The sequence below is a fragment of the Emydura macquarii genome, unplaced genomic scaffold (assembly GCF_026122565.2).
Source record: "Emydura macquarii macquarii isolate MOO-44397 ecotype Brisbane River unplaced genomic scaffold, CSIRO-AGI_Emac_v2 contig_1390, whole genome shotgun sequence".
Taxonomy (NCBI): domain Eukaryota; kingdom Metazoa; phylum Chordata; order Testudines; family Chelidae; genus Emydura; species Emydura macquarii.
This window is the reverse complement of record NW_027131527.1, coordinates 7,014,864-7,026,648: the sequence shown is the minus strand read 5'-3', so window position 1 is coordinate 7,026,648 and position 11,785 is coordinate 7,014,864. Positions and strand designations below refer to the sequence as shown.

The window sequence follows — 11,785 nt, the reverse complement described above, 5'->3', positions numbered from 1 at the left end:
AAACAACCTATGGTCATGATCCCATTTGGGTGTATATTGATTTCATAGTGAAAGGAGCGCAGAGCTGAAATTTTCTTAGATATGAGTGGATCCCAAATCGCGTCCATGGGCTACTGGTGGCCTATGAAGCATTTGCCGGTGGTCCATGGAAAGTACCCTTATTGCACTGTTGACTGCTGCACCTTGTTTCCAGCTGCTTCAATGGATGTCTGGGATTTTCCCTGCAAAGAGGAACCTCCTGGTCCATGAAGGCAGCTAGAAACAAAGAAGAGACAGACTGGTTGCCTTCATGGAAAGGAAACAAGAAGTACCGTCATGGCCAAAGCCTCCTGTGTGACTGGAACTACCAGACACCTCCGGGAGAGCAATGTCCAGGGCCATCATGTAGCCATTTTTCTCTTGCAGAAAGGGTTTACTCCTCTGCATGTAGCTGCAAAATATGGAAAAATTGAAGTAGCCAACCTTCTGCTTCAGAAGAATGCATCTCCAGATGCTGCTGGAAAGGTAGGACAGAGAAAAGGCCATTTCCTACTTTCATGTGCATGCCCATATACCATAATACCATAGCATCTACTTCCTATCACAAAAGCACTTGGTAATATCCACTACCACAATTTTGCGTTTAATTGTAATATTCTATTCACCCCAGTAGGATCAGCGGTCCCGTGACAAATGGATTTTAACGCCATTAAAGGCAATACTGTCATTTCCTTCATGTGCCCACACAGGGATATAAGAAAGTGTAAAGTGCTTCTTGGCTCCCCCACCCAGCTAGAGCACAAGGAGATTAGGGGTACAGGACTCTGCTCTTCCATCTCATGCCAGTGGGCAGGGAACAAGAGGAGTCAAGGCTCCCCAGGCTGGCAGTGCTGAGCCTATGCAGACAGGGAAATGCAGTGGATCAATAGTGGTTTACTTACATCCTTGGGCAAAAAGAAACTAGGGCAGGAGCCGTGATTCAAAGTCCCAGTTCCTTTTCTGGTGGTCTCCTGGGCAGTCAGATATGTTTTTCCCCTTCCCTCTGACCCTGGGCAAAGACACAGTCTTACCTTAAGGAAGTGTCTGAGCAGGGTGTTCACAGACAAGTAACAAACAACTGCTCTGATGTGTGTTGTTTCAGAAGTTAATAGAGAGTTTGGAGGCACAAATGAATAATGTCACTGTGTTCTCACTGTACCTAGTTTAACCTAATTCTCCACGCTTCTGCGTTTTCACTGATGGTAGTTATAACAATGCTTGTTCGTTCTGCATGTGTTTTTAGAGTGGTTTAACTCCACTCCACGTAGCTGCACACTACGATAACCAGAAAGTGGCACTTCTTCTCCTGGACCAGGGAGCTTCACCTCATGCATCTGCAAAGGTACAAATTCTTGTCAATGTAAGGGATCAGCAGATATGCTTTTGATATCTTTTTTCCCATTACCTCTGCTCTGTCTTAGCGTTATTAATTATGGCTTCCAGTTACAATGCACCCTGTTAACCTTGTTCATTAAATCTTACATCCACATAAGGATCTGTAGGCTGATAGAATGACTTAGTGGAGGGGGAAGAGCTGCAATTAACAAAGTATTTTCCCCCAAAGAATAGTATTTATAACAAGGAAGTAAAATTAGCTAACAGCATAGAATAGCCCCCTCTGCTTGGGTTTCAATCAAATCCCATGACCAATGAGTGTGGAGCCCATCCTGCCTTCCACTAGGCACTTTCCCTTATATCGTCTCGCACGCCACCACCTTTATATCCCTTCCCCTTAGCATCTGTGCTAAAGGAGGTGGGGGGAATCTGAGCAGCAGTTAACTCCCCATTCAGCAGGGACCAGGTAATAGCCCTGCACTTTGTCACAGGATCCTTTTAAGAAAACATTTTAGAGTGGGATTTGTCAGTTAGCATATTAGTGATCTTCATAAATATTTCTGTAGCACTGCAAATGGATCTCATTACAGTATTTAGAAATAGAAAAACATAGCCACAGCCCTGAATGGATTGCAATGTAATGTAGACAAGACAAAACAAAACACAGCACAAGCATTCAGGTGCAGGCGGAGGGGGCGGGTGGGATGATATAGAGAGGTCAACATCTTCATGAATGAACCTAAAAATACTAATATATGAACATAAAACTCAGAAAGTTGTGTGGGAACTCCAAAGTGCCTGAATCCATGGGGTGCTCTTCTGAGTGACCCACAAGATTCCTGGGCCCAGGGTAATGTAGTGTTCTACATCTGCCATTAATCACCAGTGTGTCAACATCAGGAAATAAAACAGGCCTGAAGCATGCTTGGGTACAATGGTGATGGGTATACTCTTAAATAGCCTCCTGGAACAGCAAATATGAAGATGAAGATTGTGTGCAGAGGCCAAAATCATATATACACAAACTAAACCTCGTGATTGTCTTCCTCTGCAGTGGGACCATATGCAGACATGACAGAAGAAGTTTTTCTGCATGGCTAACGAGGAGACAGATCACAGGGGGAAATGTAGTCTGTTGTACACCATATTTCACAGTCATCAGTCTGACATGCTTCCTCATAGCATCAGAGTGGCCCTGCAAACAGTCCCCTGCCTCAATTTCCACCTTCGAGGGGCTTTTTCAGTAATGCACACAACAGATCAGTCTGGCAGGCCCTTCTGCCAGGTTTCTATTTATTTTCCAAGAAACACAAACCAGAAAGGAAACAACAAGATAAGGCAATTATCCTGCTGGCCTTAATCTCACTTGTCTGTTGTCTCACTCTGAAGTCCCAGATTTCTTTGCTGGAGCCTACTTGCTCCGAGCAGCCTTTGTACTCCATTCCAGTCTCTCTGAAGCCGAGCACCCACGCAGACACATTGCCCTCTATAGGGGAATCAGCTGATCCCTGCTAGGTGTTCCTCCTGAGTAACCAGGGTGGGCTGGCCCTCTACCCCTTAAGAGACAAGCCACCCTGTTCTGGTCACATAATGTGAAGTGCACAAGAGAAGTGAAGTTAAATAAACATGGAAACGATGGTAAAGCCTAAAATCAATAACTTCTATGGGAATGTGCCAACACACTGCCCCAGGAAATGAACTGGGATGATCTCTGATCTTTTTGCATCCCAGCACAGTGCTTTTAAAGGCAGCAGTGAAAGAATTGTCCTTCTGCAGGGGAAAAGAAGTTACTGACCTAGTTTTTACTGAAAGAAACATAACTGTCATAGAGTATGGCCCTCCCATATGGGCAAGGACTGTGGTGCACCAAGAGCTTCTGAAGCCCAAACCAAAATGATAAAATTACAATATAAAGATAACCTGAGTCACATCTTAGGTCACCCCATTCACCCATCTTTAACCGAATGGGTTATCAACTGCCACTTGTAATTTTTGGTGCTAGCTATAAGGGTTCTTAAAACAAAACATTTGTTAGTATTTTACAGCAAGTGACCCACAGCAACACACTGAGTTGAGCATCAGTGGTAACTGAAATTAACAATAGCATGTTTATCGCCTTAGGCGATATGCTGTGCGGTCAACTGATAGATGATGTGATCATGGCAGATGAACTCCTATTCCTTCTGTAAATTTGGTCTGATAAATAAATGGGCAATGTCATATAGATCACCACTAGCCCCACAATCAGCTTCTTCAACAATTGTTTTAGCCCTGCTGTACCTCTTTAATAATGACCTTTCGATTGGCCCATCAGACTGGCATTACAAAATTCACTTCAAAAAGTGATATGTGAAAGAACAAACTAAGTGATTAGTTCTAGTCCCAGACCCCTAGTGCAACTACAAACTGGAATGGACAGTTGCTGCTGACATTGCTGTATTTTGCTCTACCCCTACTTCTTTTTACATTGTTCATTCTGAGTCTTTGGTGATAGTAGTTACTATCCTTCAAGTAGTTTAGATAGTAGTTTACTAATACTTCTCCTTAATTCTCTTCTCTAGTTTTCAGTTGCCATTTCTGTCTGTCTCTCCTTAAATCTCTTCCCTTTCTACATTTTCCTCTTACAGTCAAATTTTAAAATTTTAACTCGGGCTGCAGGGCTCCAACCTGAGCCAAACATCTACACAAGTAAGCAGCCCTGCAACCTGAGCTCTATGAGCCTGAGTCAGCTGATCTGGGCCAGCTGCAGGTGTTTAATTGCTGTGTAGACATATCCTTACTGGCTGTCCAGACTTTGCTACCACGCACTAAAGTTCTGTGGTGTGTCTTGAAGCCTCTAAACTTTTAGTGGATGGTAGTAGGAGTCATGCCTTGGCTTGCCATGCACTAACTATCCATGTAGACAATCCCTTTGTGTGTAAAACAAATTACAGGTTTTCTGCTAAATCTGCTAAATTACAGGTTTTCTGCTAAATCTGCTAAATTCTGCCTTCCTTTTGAAACTCTAAGATTATTCTGTACAGTTGAAATTGCATTTATATATGCAGAGATGGGCTTATTAGAAATACCTGGATGCACGGATTAGATAGAAGAAAAGAGTTCAGGGAGATGAAAACAGAAGTTCGTATTGATTTATCCTTTGATTATCTCTTGATCTGGCCCAAAATAGGGTGTCTAACTCTGCCTCCCAGAAAAGATTAGGACAAATTTTGCAATGAAGTTTGTGTTACAAGAAAGACTGAACCTAGTTCACATAGATAATACTCTGGTTCACACTGAGAAATGGAAGAAAACAAACACTAACAGCAGTTGTGAGTTACTAAAGATGAAGATGTATGTAACAGCAAATCCATCCCGTCTATATAGAACAGAGATATGTACTTAGATCTATAAGAAAAAGTAGCAAATAACGATGAAATTTGGCTCAAACTGTTATGAAGTCTTTGTTTGTCGAATTCACTGCTTTATATTAGGGCTACATTTTCAACATTTAGAAAGCGTCGTTCATATTTCTGTCAATTCTCTTATTTACAGACATGATTTTAAAATAGTTATTGAAGTTCTGTTGTGTCGCTTTTCAATATGGTCAAATTTTAAGCTCTTTCATGTCAGGGCTGAATTTTTAGTATTGATCATTTACGATAATAAAATCAAGTATGTACAGAAAAGTAATTTACTGTGGTATTTCACAGATGAGCCTCTAATCAGATGTTTTATATTGACAGAATGGTTATACTCCACTACACATAGCTGCCAAGAAAAACCAGATGGATATAGCAACTACATTACTTGAATATGGTGCTGACGCTAATGCTATTACCAGACAGGGTATTGCTCCTGTACATCTTGCGTCCCAAGAAGGCCATGTGGACATGGTGTCATTGCTCCTTACTAGAAATGCTAATGTGAATCTTAGCAATAAGGTAAGTTTGCATTTTATTTTTTGCACTCCGGATAAAAAATGTAACTAGTGAGAAAAGGGGCTAGCAAGTAAATTTTGTGTTGTTGTAAATTTCAACGCTTATAGGATCAGATAAGAGTTGAATAACTGGGTAGGTGGGTAGTATTTCTGAAAAGGATCTGGGATCATAGTGGATCACAAATGGAATTTGAGTCAACAATGTGATGCAGTTGTGAAAAAGGCTAATATAATTTTGGGGTGTACTAGTAGGTGTGCTGTATACAAGACATGGGAGGTAATCGTCCTGCTCTGGTGAGGCCTCTGGAGCTGGAGTACTGTGTCCTGTTCTGGAAATGTGTAGACGAAGTGGAGAGTACAGAGGAGAGCAACAAAAATGATAAAACATTTAGAAAACCCAACCTATGAGAAAAGATTAAAAAAACTGGTTATATTTAGTCTTGAGAAGAAGACTGAGGGGAACTGATATCTGTCTTCATCTATGTTAAGTGCTGTTATAAAGAGGATGGTGAGCAATTGTTCTCCATGTGCCCTGAAGACAGGACAAGAAGTAATTGGCTTAATCTGCTGCAAGGGAGATTTGGGTTAGATATTAGGAAAATCTTTGTAACTATAATAGGCTAGTTAAGCAGTAGAATAGATTACCAAGGGAGGTTGTAGAATCTCCATCATTGGAGGTTTTGCAGAATAGGTTGAACAAACACTTGTCATGGGTGGTCTAAGTTGACTTGAAAAGCACAGAGGTGTTTGAATTTTCATATCTTCTAGTAGAAAATAGAACATAGTAAAAACCAGATTAGATCAGACCAATTGTCCATTTTTTGGTGGTCTGTCTTTCTTTGACATTGGCCAGTACCAGATGAATATGAATATGTAAATCCTCCTCTTCTCCCTTGTAATGGACAATTCTGTTGTAACGTGCCTTTTGGGGAAGTTTCTTCTTAACTCCAGGTGTTCATGGGCTTGGCTTGCACCATATTTATGAGCTCTATACATGTGCATGCCCTTTAAGCAGTGGTAGCTCATAACTTTGTAAAGAGAAGCTGAATTATTTTTATGGGATATCAGCAGTATGGTTGTCTGAGATTTGGCTCGTTAATGTAAGTGATTCCCCTTCCCCTGGGGCATTCCGTTATAGCACTGCAACTTTCCACATGCTTTCTCCTGGGAATCAGAAAGGAAGTTAACTGATTTTCTGTTTATACATCTGCCAAAGGGTTTACAGGCTGTTAAGTCTGCTCAGTGATCATGTCTACAGTAAATGTGCCTCCCTAATTCCCTAGATGCTCTCATCTCCATCAATATAATTGTACAGTGCTGTTTCTGTATGAATTATCTGGCAAGATTAGGAAGGTGAGAGTGAGAAATTTCTCACAAAAATCTTTCCTTGCTGTCAGCAGGTGGAATGGCTCAGTATCCTCTGAGTCTCTGGGTGTGCTTCATATGACATTGGGAAGCATATGCTTCATTTTTCATATTCTAACTTTAAAACCATTCATGGTCCTTAATTAGAATCAATGGCTACCCCTACTTGCAGATGCTGGCTTTTATACTGTGACACACTGTACCTCAAAATAATGCCCTGTACCCCCATGTTCATTACTTGTATATGGTTATGATGTATTTTATCCAAAGTATACCTTGTGAGGTATCATTTGAAAAATTATAATTTGTTAAATATCACTGTCTTCTTAACATGTGTATCATCATTGTATATGGAGTTATGAGATTTTGCTATATGTTAGTTACTGAAAAACGTGAGTCTGTGGAACACCCACAGACTAGCTCTTTAGAAATAACGAAAGAACTATGAACAAAGGACTGGCATGTCATCCTTGGAGACACTTCAGACTTCACTTACACAGAGGGTACAAGCAAGAATTTGCAATTCATATGAAAAACTTAGTGCAGAGCACGCAAGCAATGGAACTGCCTGACCCCATGACACAGCAAGGACTTTTCCAGTAAAAAGGGTCAAGATATAAGAAGGGGGAACAAAGGCTTCTGGCCACCTCTCCTCCCCGACCTATGCTGAAGGCAGCAAAAATTTTTGGAAGACAGCAACATCATTGAACTGGGGGGACTGGTCCTAACTAGAAAACTTTCCGGTTAGTACAGACTGCTGTAGGCATTTGGGTAAGAGAAAACTTATTGCTTCAAATTTGACTTAGCTTGGTAAAATTTAGGAATTAGACTGTGATTTTATCATTTTATTTCTTTTTTGTAACCTTTTATTCCTATACCACTTATAATCACTGAAAATAAACTTATTTTCATGTTTTATCCAAACCAGTGTGTTTTTGGCTGAAGGGCTTGGGGAATCTACTCAGTTTAACAGGGACTGGTGCATATTCATTTTCTTTGATAAAATGACTTTGTGAGCATGTATTGCTTAGTAAGTAACTGAGCAGTACAAGACAGTACGTTCCTGGGGTGCAAGGCTGGGACTAGGGATATGTGGGTGTCACCCTATCTGTATTCAGGAGTGGCTGGGCATAGCACTCTGGAGGTATTTGTCTGGGGTTGACTTGCATGCTAGAGGCGGTTGAGTGGGCAGAGTGACAGCTCACACAGCAAAGCAGGGCATAGTGCATACCAGACTTGAGAATTAAAGGGGCACAACGATCCAACAGTCCAGATTGTACCCTGGGACACGTCACAGAGGCGCAGCGAGCAGGGTGAAATGCACAGCCTGTTGTACTGAGTGAGATTTTCACTTCATACACTGGTATAGTGATTTTAAGTGAGACTTTAAATGTAGTGGCTGAATACAGACAAGAAAAGGTGGTTACACTTTTGTTATTTTCTGTTTACTTATTTTGGGAAAGGAAAATAGGAGCAGAAAAATCATAAAGATGAGCGAGAGTGAAGCAGTTGCAAAGTTAGAACTCTACTGATTGCAGGTGGCAGAAAAAGAACACCAGCGAACCTTGGAGCTAAAGCAACTGGAGGTGGAAGCCCATCAACAAGCCCTGAAAGAGAAGGAAATAACGGCTGCCATAGAAGCAGCAGCACATCAACGTGCTTTGGAACTGAAACAACAAGAAACTGGGGCCCAGTAGCAAGCCAAAGAGGCTGCAGAGGCAGCACACAGACCGACTCTAAACTGAAAACCAAAGAGGATGAGAAAAAGGAGAGAGATCGCAAACACCAACTGGATCAGATAGAGAACCAGAACCCAGCAACACCAATTCCCATTACTTCAAAAATTTCTAACTGGGATGGGACCAGCTGTGTCCTGCATACAAAGAGTCTGACTGTATCAAGAAATATTTCACTACTTTTGAGAGGCTGTGTGAAGTCCATGAAATCCAGGATGGCGAGAGAGTCTCCACTGATTGCAAAATTGTCTGGTAAAGCTCGAAATGTATTTAATGAAATGCCAATTCAGGATGCTTTAGTATACTCTGCATTTAAAGAAACTCTTTTCAAAAGGTTCCAAATTACTTCTGAGGTGTAGAGTGTAAAATTCAGAGGACTTAAGTAAAATGCTGGTATGAGTAACAGGGCATATGTTTACACAATGAATGACCTGAAAAGGAAATGGGTTAAGGGAAAGGGCATTGAAGATTTTGAACAATTGCTTGATCTCATTGGTCAGTATATGTAAAGTATATGTATATGTAAAGATGATGTGAAGCAATGTCTCTGGGATAAAGCTGTAAAATCTGTAGAAGAGATGGATGTTCTGGCTGATGCCTTTGAGCTAACCCAGTCAGCTATTGAGAATAAATCACAGAAAGAGGGGGGTTTAACCTGGTGGGAAGCATGGTCCCCGTTTTGTCCCAGGGAAGAAAGAGGGGGATTAGGGGACTATGCTCACCATCCCAAAGTGATTCCTCTTCTGGCAGTACCTCTCTCAAACCTCCTGAAAGGGATGAAGAGCCGAAAAGGTGCTACCAGTGTAATTCTTCTGAGCATCTAAGAAATTGTTGCACAAAGCTAAAAGCAGACTAGCCACAGCAGCCCATGTTAATATTGCTGTCCTCAACACAGAAACCTCTGAGGCACCTGAAATATACCATACTGGTTTTGTAGGGGTTAGTTCTGCAAGACCAGATATGAGATATATTAAGACTGTTAAAATTAATAACAGGGAATGCATGGGATGAAGAGATAGAAGTGCACAAATTTCTTTGATTAAACAGAGTGTAGTTCAAGAAGGTGACATGTTGCCAGCTCAGATGGCAGAGCTGTTGCTAGGAGAATTCAGGATTCTTGTGCCTTTAGCCAAGGTACATGTAGAATATGATGGTTTAGAAAGTATTTTAAAAGTGGGGTTGCTGGACAATATCCCCACTGACATGCTTATTGGGAATGACCTTTTCCAAGTAGCTGAATTTGTTAGGGTGGCAACCTGCAGCAAAAGGGAATATTATGCTGGGTTCCCAGAGGAAGAAGTTAAAATCCAAGAAGCTGATAAGAGAGATAGGGAATGTGGCTCTTACTCTGCAGCAGAGGGAAGCAGCACATGGCAAAGAGAGGGGCTGAAATTAACTCCTGCACCGCAGCTAAAGGCAGCATGGCTCCAGAACCCTGGGGGAGGAAAGGAAAGCCTGCCACTGGAAAGGCTGGTTCAGGTGTTAACTGTCAGAGTTTTGTGGCTGGGCAAGACACAAATCTCACTTTAGTGGGCACCAGAGGAGGTGTCTTAGAGGTGTCTTAGACCTCAGAAGAGAAAGAATGCTGCTGGGAATATACACACTTAATCAGCGAGTAGATACTCTTGACCAAGAGAGCTCAAATCACAACCCTCAGTCCTGGGGTGAGGGCAACAGATTAACCCCTGGGGGAGGAGGAAGGTGATGTTTGGCATACGCACAGCCCTATGATTGAGACACACCTCCAGAGAGGGCCTGCCAATGTGCAAGGGCATCCTACATCTTTACCTCACCAGAGCCCCAGAAATATGACTTAATTAAGGATCCATGCAATAAGGGGACAATGAGGTGAAAGAAAACCCAGGAGCTGAATATACGCAAAGGTTCGGAAAGGAGTTGAAAGATACAATGGGTATAGACCAAACCAACCTCAGAAACAAACAACTTTAAACAAAAGTTGTGGCATGACAGAAATACTTGTAAATACTCATTTGTGATAAAAAAGTTGATGCTAATGCCAAACTCTGTGGAAAGGGACAATATGCCCAATTCTTGGGATGAACCTTTTGAAATGACAGAAGTGGCAAACAAGAACACATGTCATGTAGAGGGGCTTTATGGTAATACTGTTTCACAGCTAGTATCTTTAAACAGACTTAAAACTTATTCCAACAGTGGAGGCTTGGTAAACATGATCTGCTGGGTGGAAGGAGAAATTGAGGCACACCACCACATTGCTCTGATGGCTAAATGTCAAGATGACTACACTCTGGAAAATATTAATATCTACATTGAGTTAACACTAGTTGAAAAGACAGAAATGTTATCAGTACTGCAAAGATACAAAGAGATGCTTTCTAGCAACCCAGAAAAAACATGCTTGCTAACTCATCAAATCATTAACGGAGTTCACAAAGTGTTAATGATCCACAAAAATTTGCAAAAGCATATGTGGTTAACATTTAAAATGTTTAGAATCACTTGGGAATTATTTTGTCAAAACTCAAAAAGGCCTTAATACTCATTGCCTTCACATTAGTCAGTGACTAACACTCCTGCAGTACAGTAAGGGGGGAGGTGAGACACATTACCTCAAAATAAAACCCTGTACCCCCATATGCACCACTTGTATATGGTTATGATATACTTTGTACAAAGTATGCCTTGTGAGGTATAGATTGAAAAGTCATAATCAGTTAAGTATTACTGTCCTGTTAATGTGCGTGTATCGTCATTGTATATGGAGTTATGAGATTTCACTATATTTTTGTTTCTGAAACATGTTGTGAATACCCATAGACTAGCTCTTTAGAAATAACAAAAGACCTATAAACAAAGGGCTAGCATATTATTCTCGGAGACACCTCAAGCTGCACGTATACAGAAAGTACAAGCAAGAATTTGCAATTCATATGAAGGAATAAGTGCAGAGCACATAGGCAATGGAACTGCCTGACCCCATGACACAGCAAGGACTTTTCCAGTAAAAGGGTCAAGATATAAAAAGTGGGAGCAATGGTCCCTGGACACCTCTTTCTCCCCTCCACCCATACTGAAGGCAACAAGTCGTTTGGAAGACAAAAACATCATTGAATTGGGGGAATGGTCCTAACTGGAAAAAATTTCCAGTTCCAGTTAGCACAGACTGCGGTAGGCTTTTGGATAAGAGAAATCTTATTGATTCAAATTTGACTTAGCTTGGTAAAGTTTAGGAATTAGACTGCAATTTTATAATGTTATAATTATTTAATTATTTAATCATTTTTATAATTTTATTTCTTTTTTGTAACCAATTCTGACCTTTTATGCCTATACCACTTATAATCACTGAAAATCTATCTTTCTATAGTTAATAAACTTATTTTGATGTTTTATCCAAACCAGTGTGTTTTTGGCTGAAGGGCTTGGGGAA

General features: G+C 41.0%; 1 protein-coding gene across 7 annotated transcripts in view; it reads left to right on the top strand.

Annotated features, from left to right (window-relative positions):
• ANK3 (ankyrin 3) overlaps positions 1-11,785 on the top strand; it is a 399,852-nt gene that overhangs the window by 267,625 nt on the left and 120,442 nt on the right. For all 7 annotated transcript variants that reach the window (XM_067552555.1, XM_067552551.1, XM_067552556.1 and 4 more), the window contains 3 exons: positions 406-504; positions 1,262-1,360; positions 5,079-5,276. In XM_067552555.1, the coding sequence (XP_067408656.1) occupies positions 406-504; positions 1,262-1,360; positions 5,079-5,276 (396 nt within the window). The remainder of the gene's footprint in view (positions 1-405; positions 505-1,261; positions 1,361-5,078; positions 5,277-11,785) is intronic.